Genomic DNA, 20284 nt, shown 5'->3' with positions numbered 1-20284 from the left:
CCTTTCCACAAGTTTTTAATGAGAATACGTTTGGTAGAAATTTTGGTTGTCGTGTTTTCAACATTTGAACTTTAAAACTCAAAACGACCAAAATTGACAGTATTTTTACGAGATTTGCTTTAAACAACTATACCAAACATGCTTCTATAACTTTCATTCCTGTAGAGTGTTGACAGCTCTTACTCTTCACACTCCAACCATCTTTTCAAGAAAATGGAAGTTGAAATAAGGAGCAAATTTCCCTAAAACATTTTCGTAAACCGATGAGCTGATTCGAGGCAAAAATGTCGATTTGATTACACTGAAACTCATACAATTATAGTTGTGCTCTTAATTTGAGTCTAGGGTACCTAAAATCATGCATTGGACTCAAGTACGTATCCTAAAAAGACATTGCTTGATGTTAAATAATTTGGAAAGTCCAACTAAATCATCAGAAAAATTTTTCTTTTTGAAAAAAGGCTTACTTCCAAATTATTAGGGGATGCAAAATTCTTTGTCCCGGTAATTTTAACAAAGTGATTTAAATTGTCGCCATAGAACTGTATGAGGACTGGACTCATAACCAAGCGAAAGATAAGGACTACAAGTGAGATTTCTCAACCTACCGAGGTCGTATAAATATAATTTCCTCATACTAAAAATGCAAAAGCTAATATAGCTAATTGAGGGAAAAGTGTTAGAAAAGTCCCAAATCTACTGTATAGTATCCATTTAGTCCTAAATTTTTTATTGGTACCAATTTAATCTTAAATCTTTTAACCTAGTGCTAATTCAATCATTATGGCTAATTTTGGCCAAATATTGCTGATATGGACGTTGGTTCGCTGACTTAGGATAACTTTTAATAATTTTTTATAGAGTTTTTTCTTTTTCTTTTTTTCCTTCTCCTCCTTCTTCCACTGCTGTGATTGGCCAAAGGTGAGGGTCGGCAAGGTTGATGTTGTTGGCCTTTGGCAAGCCTCACTGACCATTGGTGAGGCTTGCCCTCGTCGGTCATGGGCGAGGCTCGGCCTTGCTAGATTTGGCAAAGCTAGAGTAGTCGCTAGAGGCCGTGAGGTCATGCCTACGAGGGCTCAAGCCCTTACTAGTGGCTGAATGAGGCTTGACCTTACTTGATCTAGTGAGGTCAGGCCTCATCGATGGCCGGTGAGGCCATCCTTACTGCCTCTGGTGAGGGCTTAACCCTCGCTAGTGGCCAGTAAGGTCAATCTCAACCTTGCCGGCCCTCACCTTTGGCTAGTTGCCAAGGTTCAAAATCGGTTGGAGCGAGGAGGAGGAGAAGAAAATAAAAAGAAAAGCAAAAAGAAAATTAAAAATTAAAAAAAAATTGTTAAAAGTTGTCAACGTCAGTAACATCAATATCGGCAGTACCATGTTAGCTAACCGGCGCCCACATCAGTAAAATCCGATCAAAGTTACCAAAAAAGACTAAATTAGCTCTAAGCCAAAATATTTAGCACTAAATTGACACAAACACAATAAATTTAGGACTTTTTTGACACTTTTCCCACTAAGTGATTCATTTTTGTTGAGCCCATGGGTGTAACTATTCCTTTCATGTGAACTGTAAGCACACACAATGTCATACAAAGCAATTTCATCAGGGCAAAACAAACCGGTTCTACAGAGTTAGTTACTTATCTTTAAGAGACCGCACGATACTAATCATTTAACACATGATCCCCAAACCAGTCAATTTACAACAGTCATCTCCCAAAAATAAATATTACCATCGTTTTGAGTGAAAAATAACTTCTCAATAAAAGTGGTTGTCACTATCATGACAAAGTTTAAGATAACATTAGAAAAGAAAATTCACTAACACATAGTGCAATATACATGCATGGCTGTACGTTCTTGCCACAAATACAAGAAAGATGACATGGGTTTTCTAAGAAAAATTAGATCAATTCTTTTTCCCAACCATTATGTCTATCCAATAAAGTTAAACGATACACTTATTTAAGAAAAAAAAATCCATGCAATGCATTTCTATGAATGTGGTAAACTTATATATTGTATAGATGGCTACTTATTTATTAATTTTATTAATTGATAAAATCGATATGATTAAATAAATTCATAATTTTTTATTTATGTATAGTTCTGTTATAGTTATCATGTGGAATTATGAAGATACATAAATTTTTGTATAAAATTAATTTACGAACGATATCGCAAATAAGAGTAATGGCACCGAGATCTCAAAAATAACTCATATCTCTATTAAGTTTAACATGAATTTTTAAAAAAAAAAATTTACCATCTAAGTTTAATACAGAAAATTCCAGGCACCGAATGTGCATGATACTACTCATGTATGCATGATCCAAAGCATACAAAGTGCAATTAATTTTTCTAAAGTTATTTATGTCCATTTCTCCTTTAGGTAACAAAGAGTTTTGCATAGACTTGAGTTCAATGGCCATGGCAACTGATCAAGCTTGCCAAGACAGTTGCAAAACAAGCAAAGGTTTGTCAGTTTGAACTTTTAGTTTTTGTTTTTCATAAATCTTGGGTTTCAGGCATTTTAACTTTTTCAATCCCAAATACTTCAAGTTTTAGAGCATACATATGCTGACATATAAATTGAGAAATAAAATTTTTATAAATTTTTATATATGAATAGTATCTTGAATTATAATTGAGAAAGCCCAAAAAAAAAAAACTTTTTATTTCCAAAAAGTAAAAGAATGTGCTCATAATTTATTTATTTTTGCACAAAATGTGCTCACAATTTACTTAACGATATCATGGATAAGATCAATGGCAATGAGACAAAAGCTTAGTAAAATCGCATTGTCCACTATATGAAAGCTAGAACGTCCCACTAATTCATAACACAATTTCTATCTCGAAAAGATAGTCATGATCTTTGTTAAGTTTAAGGTTAATTGTTTTTCTTTAAAATTTTACCATCTAAGTTTAATGAAAAAAGAAATTCCATGCAATGATTGAGCTAGTATGCATGGTATAAAGCATACAAAGTTTAATTAACTTTTCTGAGGTTGATTATATTCGTTTTTCTTTATGGTAACAAAGAAGTTCACGAAGAAGGGAATTCACAAGGCATGGCAATTGGTAAAGCTTCCCAAGACGGTTGCAAAACAACCAGAGGTTTGTCACTTTGAACTTTTAGTTTTCATAAATCTTGTGTTTCATGGATTTTGACTTTTCAATCTAGAACATTTTAAGCTTCAAAGCATACAAATACTGCATATAATTTTAAATAAAATATTTTCATAAATTTTAAAATCTGAATAATATCTTGAATTATATATATTTTTTGATATAAATCTTGAATTATAATTTAAAAAGTCCAAAAAGACATACTTTTATACTTTCAAAGAGTAAAAGAACACGCTCATAATTTATGAATGATATCTTGGATAAGATCAATGACAACAACAAATAAAAGCTCAATAAAAACAGATCATCCAACATATGGAACCTAGAAGGTCCCACAAAACTAATTCCTAATTTGATACCAAAAAAAAAAAAATCATGATCTTTGCTAAGTTCAACGTTGATTTTTTTTTCTTTTTGCTTAAAATTTTACCATCTAAGTTTCATGCAAAAAATTCCATGTGATGAATGAGCCCAATAATGTATACATGATCTAGAGCATATAGAGTAAAATTAATTAGGTTATTTATATTCATTGATTTTATTTTTATTTTTTGGTTTGAATATTCGTTGAATTTTTGGTAACAAAGAGTTCCACGAAAAAGGGACTACAGGAGGCATGGCAACTTATAAAGCTCCCCAAGTTGATCGCAAAACAACTAGAGGTTTGTCTCTTTGAGCTTTTAGTTTTAGTTTTTTATAAACCTTGTGTTTAATGCATTTTGACTTTTTTTAGTCCAAATCACTTTGAATTTCACAGCATACTCTTTTACTTACGGACAATATTTTCATGTTTTTAAAATTTGAACAATGTCTTCAATTGAGAAAGCCCAAAAGAAATACTCTTTTACTTCCAGAGAGTAACAAAACGTGCTTATTATGTATAAATGACTTCGCGGATTAGATCAATGCCAACTACAAATTGAAATTCACTGAAAACGCATTGTCGATTTATGAAACTTAGAAAGTCCCACAAAACTAATTCATGATTCAATACCTATTTATAAAAAAATCATGATCTTTGTTAATTTTTTTATTTTTTATTTTGTTTAGAAATCTACCGTATAAGTTTAATGCGGAAAATTCCATTGCAATGAATGAGCCTGATACTAGTCATGTATACAAGATCTAAAGCATACAAAGTGTAATTAAATTTTCCAAGGTTAAGTGTGTTCATTTTCAAACACAGTAATCAAAACTTTACCAAATGTATTTTTATTAACAAATTTGGAAATGAAAAAATTGGAAAATTTCCATTTTTTAGCTATAAATTACATGAAAACTTTTGCGTGGCACTATTTCCATCCCTTATGTGGCTAAATGTACCACAATGGCCATCATTCCCATATGGGAAGGGAGAGGTGGGAGGTTCAAATTCCAACATTCTCAAGGAGGTTCGGGTGGGGATAATTTAGTTTCAGGTATGGGCTTTGACTTCCATGCCTTGCAATGAGGCAGGGCAAAAATCTAAGAGTGGGAGTTAGAGTAGGAGTAGAGTACCCCATTTTCATTAAAAAGACAAAGGTGTCCTAATTATTCAATTGCAATTTTAAGTGGTAGGCCCAATTTATTTACTTTCTTTCTTTTGTTAGTTTTTCTACTTCTGTGTAAGATCTAGTTGCCATAATTAAGAATATCATATGTTTTGTTCTTGTTTATTGTGGATATCCCATATATTAAATGCATTACGTTTTCTCTTTATTTTTAGACTTTACTTCCATAAAAATTATTTTTGTCAAAAAGAGAAATTTCAAAGAAATCTAGTTATTTTGTACATTAAGCAAATTGATGGAATTGAAGTTTCTTACTCGTGCTTCTAGGCCAAACAAAATTGAGGTGCTCGTTTTTGCATATGGCATTATTTGGCTAAAGCCTTGCAAATTAACTTGCCTAAATAGCTTGCCTAAGCCTGAGAAAGAAGTGGCTTAACTAAAGACTCTATTGGTGTCAAGGGACGGAATGAAGTTTATCATAAAAAAGAAGGACAAAGTCACCTTAAAGCAATAGTTCAATCTCTAGAGAATGAACCTAATGATCTTCATGTGGCCTGTGTCCGAGCCTACTTGTCAACTTGGGGAAAAGTGTTAAAAAAGTCCTAAACCTTTTACATGTGCTAATTTAGTTTTAAACCTTTTTTTTTGTGCCAATTTAGTCCTAAATTTTTTTTACTTTGTGCTAATTCAATCATTTCCAACTAATTTTGGCTGGATTTTGCTAATTGGGCATAGGCTGCTGACATGGCACGATAGACGCTAATGTAAACAACTTTTAATAATATTTTAATTTTTTTGATTTTTTTCTCTTTCTTTTTGATTTTTCCTTCTTCTCCTCCTTCCTCTAACCGGTTGCTTGACCTCAGCGATCGGCTAGAGGCAAGGTTGACCAAGGTTGAGGTCAACCTTGCCAGCTACTAGCAAGGCTCAAGCCTTCGCCACCCTTGCGAGATCTGGTAAGGTCGAGCCTCGCCCAAGCGCAAGGCCATGACCACTCTCACGCCCTAGGTGGTCTCGTGTCGTGTCAGTGAGGGTTGAGCCTTGCTACCTAGCACGAGGCTGCTCTCACGGCCACCGGCCAGGCTTGATCCCTTGCTGGCCATTACCTAAGGAGGAGGAGGATAAGGAAAAAAAGAAAAAGAGAAAAAGAAAAAAGAAAAAAATTCAAAAAATATTAAAATATTAATAAAAATTGTCAACATCAACGCCAATTGTACTATGTTGGCCAGCTGATCCCCAGTCAGTAAAATTAGGCCAAAATTAGCTCGAAATGACTGAATTGACACAACATAAAAAGGTTTATGATTAAATTGATACACAAAAAATGTTATAGCTATATTGACACAAATGCAAAAGGTTTATGACTTTTTTAACACTTTTCCTTGCCAACCTGTATAGGTCTAGTTTATATTCCCAGTGATAATCATTTTTACTCAAATCAACCACTATAACGTAAGAAGAGAAAAAAAGAAAAAGAAAAAGAACAAGTTATGTTTTGCTTGCACTAGGTGTAGGGGGTTAGCTTTACATTAGGCGAGGTACTTCCTTAACATTGGTGATGTTCTTATTCTTTCTTTTTTATATGAAGAGGTTCACTCAGACGTTGATCCAAAAGGCACAGCATCTGATAAAGCTTCTCATGGCGGTCCTGGACACCGACGAAAAAAACTAAAAATAATACAAAAAAGGGGCGGTCTTGGACCACTTAAAGGTTTGCCACTTCGAAGTTTTAGTTCTCATTTTTCATAAATCTTGTGTTGACTGCATTTTATTTTGCTTCGAAACGCTAAAAATTTATAGCATATAAATGTTAAAATATGAATTCAAATATAATTCATCATAATTTAAAAATTTTGAGTAATTTCTTGAATTATAGCTAAGAAAGCCCAATTTTTATTTTTTATTTTACTTTGAAAGAGTAAAAGATCATGCTCATCTATTATGAATGATATTGTGGATAAGATCAATGGCAATGAGAAAACTCATTCACTATAAAATACCTATCTTGAAAAAAAAAGAAAAAAATCTTGGTAAATCTCTTCAGTGTAATGTTTAATTTTTTGTTTAAAAGTTTACTATCTAAGTTTGATACAAAAAAATCCCATGCAATGAATGACCTTGACATGAATCTTGAATAGATGACCTATATTCATTTATCTTTTTGGTCACAAAGAGATTCTCGTGGACTCGAGTTCAAAAGACACATCAACTAATAAAGCCTCTTAAGACGATTGCAAAAAAATTACAGGTTTGTCACTTTTAACTTTTAATTTTTTTCCTTTTTCATAAATCTTATGTTTCTTGCATTTTTGTTTTTAATTCGAAATATTTTAAATTCACGGCGTGCAAATGCTGACATAAAAGTGAAAACATGATCTTTCCATAACTTTAAAAATAATAATATCTTCAATTTTAATTGAGAACCCCCCTCCCCACCCCCAAGAAAAAAAAAGAAAAGAAAAAAACAACCCAAGAGGGAGAAAAAAAGAAGAAGAAAGAACTGACTTCCAAAGAGTAAATGAAGGCGCCCATGGAAACAGGCCTGTTGAGTAACGACCGCCCCTGGATTTGGATTGGCATTTCATCGGAACTTTTTGCACTTGCACGTGACCTTAAAAACAAGAAGTGCGAAAGACTGAGGACTTTTAAATTTCAATATTTGCAGGCAAGCCAAGAGTGGAGGTCAAGGAGGAGTATCGATCATTGTTTGAAGCCGCAGTAAAAGGTGATTGGAAAGGTGCCGAGAAAATCCTCGATCATGATCCCGAAGCAATCACGGCCACACTTTTGACCACAGGACGTCGTCCAGCTACTGTGCTCGATATTGCGGTTATTGTCGGACAAGATCAATTGGTGGAAAACCTGGTTAAACGTGTCCCTGCGGAAAAGAAAGCTCCCATTTTAAAGGCTGCCCTCTGCCATGCTGCTCGGATGGGAAGAAAAAGAAGGGTAGAGGAATTAGTAGATGATCTTGACAAAGCTGGTAAATCAGGTGTAGGAGTTGCCTTGTCAATTGCTACTAAAAGTGCTCCTAAGCAAAAGGAGGTTATCTGGTTCCTAGCCACCAGACATCTAAAATCCACCCCAAAGTATGATCTCGTGCTTGCCCTTATTAAGGCTGGCCATTTGGGTAGGATTTCACACTCACTCATCTTATTTGATTTCCTTCACTGTCTACATGAATTAATTTTTTGTTCTTGTGTCCCAAAAGACATACTCTTGTATTTAGCTAACGCATACCCCAAGTTAACGAACTTTGACACGAGCAAAAACCTTGGCATGTTAAAAGACTTAGCGCACGTGAAGTCTTACTACCGCAGTGGAGCTCAACTCAATTTTTGGGAAAAGTGTATTTACCAATGTATGTACTTTTTGCACTTCTTTTGTTAGTTATGCACAATTAGAGCAACTCTATCCTCATAGTGTTCATTCTATCCATTCCCTTTTTAGGTATCCCTCCCTCGGTTGATCAATCATCTAACAAGGTCAAAGACGCCAAGATGGCTCGAGGTATTTTTGTTAATCTACTGATGGATGGACTTATACGGCAAAAAGCATATCATTGAAAGATCTTACTCATGTAAAGTTAAGGGATAGGGACTACATAAGTTTATACAATTAATATATAAATCATGATGTGTGTAACAAGTTAATTTCTAATTGAACAACAAGTAAAGATATTTACCCCCCCATTTTAGCTAAAACACTCTTTTTTTTTTCCAACAAACTAATCGAAATAATCCCCTCCAAATTATTGTTTCTTTATATATTATACTAACCTACAAAACTGCCTAAATTTTTATCATCTCTCTAATCTTAACAATTTCACAATATAAATGTCAGATTACACCCAAAAAGATATTTTAATATCATTTATCCTATTGTTATCTTGTCTAAACAAGATTGTTAATTTTAATTTATGATATCATATTTTAATCACAAAAGTTATATAGAAGGTTGGAAAATTATAGTTATGATGGCTTATGAATACACAATTAATTGCATATTCTTATCAAATAGTTTGAGGGAAACTTTATTGCAAAGTTGAAAATTAAAATTTAATCTAATTATCTAGCTGATTTTGACATTGTGAGTGGTTCTCTGGAATAAGTTTGTAGGTTTATAAAGTTAAACATCTTTGATTTTTACTTTTTTCTTTGGCCTTTTTAGACTATAATATGAATTGCAAGATGGGGGTCAAAATTTTATTTACGCTTTCTTCACTTTAAAACTCACACCAGAATTTTTCAAAGGAAAGTTTTAAGCATGTTTTAAAATTTGGATACACTTGATATGAGATTGAATCTATGATCGTTATAGTTACTTTCTTCATAATTGGACTAGAACAAAAAGAAGTTTTTTTTTTTTTTTTTTTTCCTTTTATGTTCTTATTCTTGGTTAATATTTTGATATGATCTAAATATAAATATGTTTGACAAACCTGGGTCATCAAAAAAAAAAATGTTTGACATGTGATCATGCTTCTAACAATTTAACCCTTTTGAAAATATAATACCATAAATTAAAATTGACAACATTTTCTAGGCAGAGTTAGAATAAGATGCGTGATAAAATGATATTTTGTTAGGTAATAATGGAGCATTTCTATTGTGAAATTGATGAAAGTCATAAAAAAAGAAAAAAAAAGAAACAATACTTTGAAGAGAGACATGAGGGTATTTCGGTAAGTTAACTGGAAAAAATGAGTCTCTTAGCCAAAATGGAGTTGGAAATAGGGTCGCGCTTAACATTTGTATAATTAGTTTGAGAAGTCTTACTTAATGTTGGATTGCCAAGTAGAAATATTGAGAATTGTAAATTTGAATGTCAAGTCGGGGAGGCTGATTGATCCAAGTTGTTTTCCAACATTGAGCATTATTAAATTTAATTACATGTGCAATTTTCATTTCACAAATGTGATATGTATCTTTTTGTTCATCATCAATTCCTAATTTGCTGACGTGATGCTTCTCTCCTCTTAATGGTGGTAGAACCAGCAATTCCTTGATTCAAGATATTAATCTGGAATCTCAACACAAAACCATGTATACGAATTGGCATAGTATCTTCAGACCAAAAAAACAAAAAACAAAAAAAACAAATGCGGTGGTATCTACAAAAAAAATGACCTTATTTATCCATGGTTAGAGATCTCTATTTTATATTGTAAATTGATGTGCTCGATGTATCCCTTTAGGATCGTAGTTTTTAATATGGATTGATTCTCGATTCATATATTACATATGATTGGATTTCATTCAATTTAAAGTCCAATCGACATGTATTCAATAGGAGGATCTGTAAAGATAGTTAGGTCGAAAATTGATCTATCGATCAATTGCTGAATCTATCCATTTTTCAAAACTCTTTTCTTTCCATGACATCGTGTGAGTTCATCCATAAATCCATTTGTTCTTTGATACATGCATTTTGATTTTCAAGCCATATGAAGTTTGCTTCCCCAATTAATACGTTAAATTCATCATTCTCTTCTCGACTACTACACACATGCGTGTGTCCACATTTCGCCTCTATAACCTTTTGATATTTCATCGCAGGCAAAATTGCTCATCTATTACGTGTAGCACCTTTTATCAACAGGATTGGAGAATTGAAGTTACGGCACGAATGCTGGCTTGCGTTAGCAAATCTAGTTTTTAAAGGGTTGAAGGATCTTATGAAAACTCCTAAAATGCTCCAATTGACTTCAGCCATTGTCCATGAAGCTGCATCTAATGGAATATCTGAAATTGTCAAGTTATGTCTTGAGCAATATCCGGAACTGATGTGGGATATAAAATTCACAAAAGAACTGATTGAAGAAGTTGTGAAGGGACGGCATGTTGAGTTGTTTAGACTAATGAATGCATGCGACACAATTCCAAACTTGAGGTACGACATTCAGAGGAACCGCGACCTGATGGAGGCAGTAGTAGGATGGTCAACAGGATATGCACCGGCAGATGTTTCTGGGGCAGCTTTTCTTATGCAAAGGGAACTTCAATGGTTTGAGGTCGGTTCACTGTATTTGTTTGTCACTCTTTAATTTATTTACATTCATGTTAATAGACGTCCTTAATTTTTTGAAGGTACTGGAAAATAGGAGCTCTCCTAAAATTGAAAGTCTAAAATTCAAGGTCGGTTCACCTTATTTGTTTTGCCACCCTTTTGTGCTCTTTAATTTACATTTGTGTTAATTGAAGGTGATGAAAGATGAGAGCGATCCTTCTTCTACAAGTCTGGAATTGAAACCAACAAAAGGAAGGAGAGGGAAAACATATTGGGAAGTCTTTGTAGAACAGCGCAAAGGTTTGCTAAAAGAGGCAGGACAATGGATGAAGGATACATCATCATCTTGTAGCTTTGTAGCGACTCTCATCACTACAGTAGCTTTTGCTGCAGCTTTTACTGTTCCTGGAGGCAATGACGACAATACAGGGCTCCCGATCTTTTTGAAGAAGACCTCATTCATGGTATTCGTGATTGCGGACGCTCTAGCTCTCTTCTCCTCTATCACTTTGCCACCTTGATGTTCTTGGCTATCCTAACTACACGCTATAACCCAAAAGATTTCCTCCGCTCACTACCAAGAAAAATGATATTAGGCCTCACCTTTCTCTTTCTCTCTTTGGCCTTCATGCTCGTGGCGTTTGGCTCTGCTCTTATGATCGTCCTAAGCGAACAATGGAAGTGGATTTACATCCCCATTACTTTGTTGGCTGCCGTCCCTGTTGTATTGTTCGCAATCCTACAGCTTCCCTTGTATGTTGAAATGGTTGAATCCACCTATTGCCCTCGCCTCTATTGTCCAATGAAGATTTGGAAATGATTTATGCTATTATTATGGAACAAGGACATCCATGATGTGATCTTTGTTTGCACTTGTTATTGTGTGTGAAATGCAGATATTATGGTGTTTACTCATGTTTTAAGACTATTGAGGTATGACATTAGCCATACTTATGCTTAAGTTTAATTTATGTTATCAAGTGCACACCTTATCTCTATGGGTTATTTGGTTTTTTTTTACCCCAAACAGTGAGCAATTACTTCATTGCTTGTGGTATTAACTACTAAGGTGAACCCAATTCTTTAAAGAACTAGCAACATGGCCATCAATAGTTAAATTGATAGGGTTCATCCATAGAAATTCTCTATCCTGCAGAAGATGGCCGCCCAAGTAGTGGCCCACCACAAGGAAATTCTCATATGGCAAGCCGAGCAAGCAACTATTTTAGTTCAATGGAAGCTGAGCCTTCAAAATCAGTCTTCACCCACCGCCCACACTTCTGCCACATCCTCTCATCCAAATCTTTGGCTTTGACCTCCGCCATCTTAGTTGCGTTGGTCATCGATGCCTCCTGCACTTCCATTATCATCATGCTCCGCTTCTTCTCCGCCGCATCACCCCTTCCTAACTTCTCACCCAGCAACAGTGCACATAGCAGCAGCACCAACTCCATCAGAGACATAGCCATCAAAATCCCACACTCCCGCCTCACCACGACTTTAGCCTCTTTCAGGTCTCTTTGTGATCACAGTAGAAAAAGGCTTAGACATTTCTTTGGTGAATAGCGCTAGTACACCAAGCACCTGGCCGGATAGTGAAGCGGGGAGGATCAACGTACCCGGATGCAATCGATATGTGGAGACGTTTCAATGTCGGGACAAGATGACCAAATGGGACACTCAAAGAAATGACATAGAATCTCAAAGGTCACGTCTCAACGACCAAACATCAGAGAACAAATTGTCTATGAGATAGCGGATATCTCTGCACGTCCCTCGTGACCATAAGTCCAACGAAAGTAAGCAATAGCAAAGTTTGTTCTGAATTCACCTTGTGATGTTACGATTGAGGTTTCGGGGAATAGGATACCGATTCTTTCTAATCAACCTTAGAATTTACTGATCTTATGCTGCTTTGTACCAACATTTATGACCGATGCATTCAGAATTAACCAAAGAATACGAAATGAGAAACCAAAGGGACCGTTTGAGCAAGAGAGGAGTTTCCTAACCATAAGGTTCCCATGACACGTTTACAAATGCGTCTATTTTCTTCATCCATAGCAGTGCGAGCCAAACTGAAATTCGACACTTTGGGCGTAAATCACGTTCCAATAATATGTTGTTGGCCTTGAAGTCTCTATGTATAACACAATGGGCTCGAGTCCTAAAGCAAATCGACTAAACCACGAGTAGCACCAATCTAGGGCAAGCTTTCTTAGGATAATTATCAAAAAAGTCATAAACTTATTACACTTATGCCAATTCAATTCTAAACCTTTCAATTTTATCAATTTAATCCTAAACATTTTTACGTTTTGTCAATTGAGTCCATTCAACTAATTTTGATTGGAAATCACTGATATGAACGCCAGCCATCTTACATGGCATGATCGTATAGCCCTCGCCCAAGGGGCACTGAGGATCGGCAAGCCCTTGCCTAGTGGTTGGGGAGAGTCGCTCGGCCCTCGTTGGGCTTAAAAGAAAAAAAGGAAAAAGAAAGAATGCAAAAAAAAAAAGGGAAAATAAATCATTTTTTTTAAAGTACTATTAAAATTGTTCATGTCAGCGTTAGTTATGCTATGTAGGATGGTTAACGTGTACGTCAACGATTTCTGACTAAAGTGGGTCGAATGCATTCAATTAGCAAAATGTGAAAAGATTTAAGACTCAATTAGTAAAATTGAAATGTTAATAAGTTTAAAATTTTTTGAATAATTTTCCCTCATATCTCCACTCAACTTGATCTCACCCCTTGCCTAATGAAGCTACCGTTTAGGACTATTTAAACTATATATCTCTTTATATATATTTTTTAATCCATCAACATGCTTGTTTTTTTTTAAATTTCCCACTTATTTGCCCCTCGTGTATGATGCTTAGTACATCGTTGTTGCGACCTACCCTTTTCGGAGAAAGGACATAGATTTAGGGATATTACTTAAAAGGTGGGCCCAAAGCTCTCATGTAGACATGGGCTCTCTCAAGCCCAAACATCGCGCTATGATGGGGTATTCAACTTTAACTTTAAATGACACGATGAGGACTTCCAAATGAAGAGTCGTCATTGGCCTATTGGGGTCAACGAAAAATCAAGTAAGCCATTAGAATATATCTCACTTCCTATGCATCTAGAGAATCTAGGGTCGGTATTTTGATTAAAGTCAGAGAAAATGTCATAAATGGTCCCTAAACTTTCATCTAATGTCCAATTTCATTTTTGAGCTTTTAATTTGCTCAATTTAATTCCTGAACTTTCATCTAATGTTTAATTTCATCCCTTAGTTTTCGATTTGCTCAATTTGATCCCTGAACTTTCATCTAATGTTCTATCTAATCCCTAACTATTTGAAAATTGACCAATTTTTTTTTTTATAATACCAAACTGTTTTTTTCTAAATAAAAAAATACCAAATGGGTTTTTTTTTTTTTTGTCGAAAAAATACCAAATTTATGCAAAGTAATAAAGGTCAATATTTCTTTCCTTTCTCCATATTAAAAACAAATGGAAAAAGGGACAAAGTAATAATAAACAAAAGGGAATCTTGCATTTTGATTTCTTTTTTTGTATATGCAAATTACTTGAATAATGTATAAAAGCCCATCAATCGATTTTTCCCTTTTTTGTGAAGTCCATATGTAGATTTACATAAACCTTTTTTTTTTTTTATGTATATTTGGAAAACACTCAGGGATGAAATTGGTTAATTTTCAAATAGTCAGGGACTAGATGGAACATTTGTTAATAGTTTAGAGATCAAATTGAGCAAATCAAAAGTTCAATGATGAAATTGAACATTAAATGAAAGTTCAAGGGCCAAATTGAATAAATCAAAAGCTCAGGGATAAAATTGAACATTAGATGAAAGTTTAGGGACCGTTTGTGACATTTTCCCTTAAAGTAATGAATCAACTGGTACTCTTTCGATACTTAATCTTGTTCAATTTAAGAAAATTTTTGTCACACATTCGAGATCGAAATTAAGCTTATCAATTAACATATAAACTGATCATGCAGGTGCGCAATTATTAAAATAAAATCAACAACCATTTCTCACTAGGCTAAGGGGAAAAAACGATCAATATATTGAAAGTGCTCAACCAAAGGCATTTGTCTAAAAACGGAACATTCAAACCTTATTGTAAAGCCTTAGGTTTGTTCAATTTTAAGCATAGTTTTTATTCAAGATTTTCCCACGTTTTTAGGAGAAAACTACCCAAAAACTATTTTTTAACCCTTTTCAAGGAATTCTAATATTTTGATTTTTGTTTTTGGAATTTTATGGATTTTCCTATATTTTCTAAATGATTTTTGTAAATATTTTTATACATTTTTTGAAAATTTTAGATCTTTTTATAATTTTTTTACTTTCTTTTTTTAATATTTCATGAATTTTAATATTATTGTTAACAAAAAAAAATTCGGGCCAGGTGCCCGGCCTGACTAAGTTGACCCAGACCCTATCAGTCCGGGTTGGGTTTAAATCCGGACCAGCCCTGGAGCCCATTCTTAATTAACCAAGTCAGCCCATAAAATTCTTAGCCCACTCAGAGACTCCAGCCCATTTCTATTTTCTATTCTCAGCCCAGCTACCTCCAGCCCGCAAAAATTTCAGCCCAGTTCTTATAAGAACCTAGCCCACTTTTACACCAAATCTTCCAGTGCTATTATAACAGAAGCAGAGCCCAAACTCATCAAGCTAATTTTGAGCCCATGTTCACCAGAGCCCAAACACATTCTAGCCCAAACCTGATTAATCAATTTAACCCATGCTAATTCACTCCTCCCCATTTTGTCTTTTCTCTTCTTTTTATTACCTTTTTCTATTTCTTTTTCTTTCACCCCCACCGCTTGGCTTTCGGTTTCACTCATGTAATATAAACCCGAAGCATCTAAGAACTAACGAGAGAATAAACAACCTTCAATGAACAATAAGGGTGTTTATGATAACATTTTTGTTCCTAGAATAATTTTTATTTAGAAACAATGTTTTCTAATTATGTTCCCTAAATAAGTTTCTAAACATTTGAAAATGTTTGGTAACTGCACAAAATTTTTTATTTTTAGAACAGAAATACATTTAGTACAACCCCAAAAATTTTGTGACTTAGAATTTCTTTCAATTTATTAATGATTTAAACATTTTTCTCTTTTTGTCTTTTCACTTTTTTTCATTCTTCTTCTTCTTCCTCTAATTGGTTGCCAGCAAGGTGCCCCCGACCTTCACCTAGCCATCGCGAGGTCGGCATCACCCAACCTCGCGGTGGCTAGGTGAGGCTCAGGGGGACCTCTCTGGTGGGCAACGAGGCTCCGGTGAGGTCGTTGAGCCTTGTCTAGCCTATCGCCAGCCATCACCAAGGTCGGTGATCAGTTAGGGGTAGAAGAGGAGAAAGAGGAAAAAGAAAAGAAAAGAGAAAATGCTTATTTTTTGAGTTGTTCTTGGGAACAAAAGGACATTTTTTTTTTTGCTCCAAATCTATTCTCATAAACAAAAACCTACACAAACGGATTTTTGTTATATTTTTATTTTTGGGAATAAAGAAACAAGAACATTACTAAACGCACTCTAAATTATGTTCAGAATCTATTACTAAACTAAAATGAGGCATTGCTTGAATGATTTATTACCCCTAATTGAGATAGCCACTTTGAATTCGAATTAGGTTACATGAAGTGACTCCTACAATAATGTAGAATGGTCTTTTGTATAAGATAGATTGAAGAGGCGGATTGGATCGAGTTTGATAAGTGGAATTCGATTCAAGATATCATGTCACATTATGATTATTATTAATTAGTGTGAATATATTCCTATATATGTACGGATTGGACCGAGTCTAATAAATAGTCGGTCCCCCATGGTAAATACTTGTAACTAGAAATCTAGCTCTACAACTTTAAGTATACAATAATCCACATGTGACTGTGGAGAGATCATGTGTGCTCTAGCCCTACCATATCCCTCCTGTATTTAATTCTCTGCATCATTGTGTCCACTAGACAATTCCAATTTAGAGGCCAGCAAAAAAAGTTATGGGGAAAAAATTAAGGATGGTTATTGTCAAAAATTCTAAATCGATATAGCAATGTCATATTTAATACGACCTAATTTTCGTATTACGAAAAATCTTGAGTTGGTACGCTAATGTGACAAATTTACTGAATTTTTAGGATAAAATTAGGGAATTCAGCATATTTTTAAAATGTGAGGAAGTTTTTAGGTAAAATTAGTAGGTTTGCCGATCTAAGTTCATTTTCTTTAGATCTAGCTCCCAAGGATGACGTTGTTCAAGAGACCCAATCATTCTAAGTTCACACATTAGATCCACATTGCAAGCCGATCATCGAGTCGTTTGCCACGTGTTTCCACGCTTGCATTTTGACAGGGATATTAAAGGGAAGCTGTTGACAAAAAAAAGTGCCTGAATTCCCGACTGATGGCTGAGACTTGGCGAGGGCGAGCAAGACGTGATAAAAGTAAAATTTTGTAGGGAGCTTTGAGTCGGCAAATACAGACAATCAACGACTAAAAAAGTTTTGCAAACGGTAAAAACGAAAGGAAATTATTAATTCCTTAAATACGAGTGTCGATGAATAAAGCTTGGTTTTATCAACAAGAATGCCACGACCGAAACAAATCACTACGAGCTAGGGGTGAGCATTGGTCTAGGGTCGACCCTGGACCGACCCTGGACCGACCCAACCCTGCCGGTCCTAGTCCGGTTCCTAAGGGGACTGGGTCAGTCCTTGGTCCTGAAATTCCAGGACCAACACTGTGCGGGTTGGTCCTTGGTCCTAAGAGTTTTGGGTTGGTCCAACCCTGGACCAACCCTATATAATATAATATATTATATTATATTATATTATTTATAATTCTTTTATATATTCAAACCTAAGTAAAATGTCTGTTATATTATATTATATTGACATGTTCTATTAATAGCACTAATAGTAATTTCAATTTAAAACTTTTGTTGAGTATTAATTATGTGTCGTTTGTTTTGTTTTCAGGTGTTTAGAAGTTCAAGTGAATTAACAAGATGTGAAGTTATATATTCATGGTTTATATTAAGTATTTTGAACTTTTTATGGTTTAATTGTATTTTACTAATGAATTTCACATGCACTTTACTTTTCAATTTGTCTCAAATGGTAGAAGTTTTTTAAAAGTAGAGTAATACTGCAGTTGCTACAGTGATTTGTTAGTCAAGTGATGTGAAACTCATTTTTTGGTTGAGTGGACTCTACATGATCAAATGCAGGAAAACACTTTTGCATATAGTGTTATGAATATTAAAGATATATTATTACAAGAACTTTCCATCTTGTCCCATATCTCAATGAGCGGTTAGCAAGTATGAAATTTCTATTATTGTGTCATCTTAAATTTGCTAAATATGTATTGGTATTTATAATTTAGTTGCATAATGCCGCATTGTCGATGGATGTGTAATTTGAATTTGTGGGTTTGCTTTTTTAGGGAGTATAAAAATTAAGACGAAAAAAATTATCGATCGGTCCTGGGTTAACCCTGGAACCGGACCAAACCCATTGGGTCGGTCCGGTCCTTGGTCCCAAGCTCAATAGGGTCGGTCCTCGGTCCTAAAAATTGAGGACCGACATTGTACGGGTTGGTCCTAGGGTTAGGGGTGGCCCGAACCAACCTGGACCATGCTCACCCCTACTACGAGCTAGGAACCAGGTAAAACCAGGTAATTGTCCAAGTAAAAGGACCAATAGTTTCAGACACAGTTCGCTTGGGCAGGCTGTATGGCTATCGAGAAATGGAACCGACACGATCATGATGTAGTGGAGCCGAAGATCTCGGAAGCTTACGACCATAAAAGCCGGGAAAAATGGGCCGTTTTAAACATTAGGAAGTCGAGCCCCATGTTACAAAAGTATTGGCCATCGTGAGACGTGAAAAGTGGAGAAGTGCTATTGATTATCGAGTAGTGGGCTTGTCTAGTAACCGTATATAAATACATGCTGCTGAATTTTAGGAGCCATATTGCTTTCTTTTATAACTGCCGGAAATAACTATAAGTATTAGGGCTGCGTTTGGTAATCCGGATTTGAGTCTGGATAGGATAATTTGTTATCCTATTCAATGTTTGGGAATGTCCACTGGATCGGACAAACCCGGATACATCCGGATAAAACGCCGGATAAAAAATCCGGGGGGGGGGGGGAGTGGGATAAGCCCAGATTGGATAAAAATTTTTTTTTTAAGGAAATAAAGAACTTAACAAAAAGAGAAGATATCATAAGCATATACGTCAAATGGATGCCTCCACCTCTTTGATTCATTTGTCAGCCTTCTTCTTCCACTTCTTCTCCCATCTTCACTTCTCATACGCCAGCAATTGGGTTCCCCTTCCTTTGGATCATGGACTTGTTGAATCTGATGACCAAGTACGTTGGATGTCTCAAAGGAAGAGCGGAAGATGGTGATGAAGCAGTTGTAAATCTTTGGTATCATTGACAATTTGGGATCTCGATCGATTTGAGGCAATGCAAAGACTACTTCGGTGGTCGCCTAAAATTTCCCCACCCCCCTCTCTCTCGTAGTTTAAGATTTACCGATTTGCATTGCCGTTGCACGACAATGTTAGTGCTCGCCGTTTTCAATGGTGGCCACTAGAGAGATGGCCACAATTCCTAGATCTAGAGCTTTTCCATGGCCTTTAATTAATTGAATTTTCTATTTTTTAATTATATAATTTAATTGAATATCATGTTTATTTTTAATCTTATCTTGAAGTGCGCCAAACACTTGATAGGATTAGATATGTCCGTCTTTATTATCCAGAGGATTTAATATCCTACTTTATCCTATCATATCCTGATTATTATCCCGACGACCAAACGCAGCCTAGGATTCTAGTTAGAGTAAAGGCACCGTTAATTAAGCAATGAATATAAATTATTTAATTTTATCTTCGTGTTATCTTTACATTTCAATACATTTTTTACGTGGTCGGCCGCGATTGCCTCAAGTCTTCATACCTTTAATTTTCTCATCGCATTCTTTATCGATTTTCATATCGATTTATATTTCAAAAGGCTTTTTGTCGATAACTTTTCGACAAAACATAAACAAACGAAAATTAAATTTATCACGAATATATCGATTTAGAATTTTTTATAATAAAAAAATTAATTTTGAATAAATTTTTATTGCGCACCAATTTAAAATTCCTCGTGGTAATCCAAAAACTAAAACTAAACTAATGCCAACTAATGGAAACATTTTCCTACCCGTTTCAGCATCTACCCACAGCCGTTGTCAATTTCGGTGCACTTTGAAATGGAAACTTTTAATTGACGAACTAATATATTAAACTAAATTACAATGTGAGGGCCCAGAAAAATAATATATCAAATTAAATTAAATAATACCGGCTGAAGTAACCGAAGGCAACAAGCCGCACGTGCCTTTGAAAAGGACCACGGAGTTCAGGAGTTCGGTGTGGATAGGATAGGATCGCTATATATATATATATATATATATACAAAAATCAATTATTTATTTTTGGAAAAATAAAAGAAAAATTGAAAAGGAGAGAGCCTCATCAGTGGTACCCCGACGCGATCTAATTCTAACAGTTGTCGGTCCGTCCCTACACTCCTCTCGCCTGCTCATACGTTG

At 35.0% G+C, this 20284-nt stretch overlaps 2 protein-coding genes across 2 annotated transcripts; both read left to right on the top strand.

Annotated features, from left to right (window-relative positions):
- Positions 1-2396: 2396 nt before the first annotated feature.
- On the top strand, positions 2397-6387 carry LOC120289986. Its single transcript, XM_039305409.1, has 4 exons — positions 2397-2476; positions 3046-3120; positions 3720-3794; positions 6211-6387. Exons 1-4 carry the CDS (start codon positions 2425-2427, stop codon positions 6369-6371), a joined length of 363 nt encoding a protein of 120 aa, XP_039161343.1. The 5' UTR covers positions 2397-2424; the 3' UTR covers positions 6372-6387.
- Positions 6388-7128: 741 nt separating this feature from the next.
- On the top strand, positions 7129-10856 carry LOC104440274. Its single transcript, XM_018871498.2, has 5 exons — positions 7129-7752; positions 7834-7983; positions 8073-8132; positions 10181-10635; positions 10712-10856. The coding sequence occupies exons 1-5, from the start codon at positions 7554-7556 to the stop codon at positions 10817-10819; spliced, it is 972 nt and encodes a 323-aa protein (XP_018727043.2). The 5' UTR covers positions 7129-7553; the 3' UTR covers positions 10820-10856.
- Positions 10857-20284: the final 9428 nt, after the last annotated feature.

The sequence above is a fragment of the Eucalyptus grandis genome, chromosome 11 (genome assembly GCF_016545825.1).
Source record: "Eucalyptus grandis isolate ANBG69807.140 chromosome 11, ASM1654582v1, whole genome shotgun sequence".
Classification (NCBI taxonomy): domain Eukaryota; kingdom Viridiplantae; phylum Streptophyta; class Magnoliopsida; order Myrtales; family Myrtaceae; genus Eucalyptus; species Eucalyptus grandis.
This window is presented reverse-complemented; position numbering and strand designations above follow the sequence as displayed.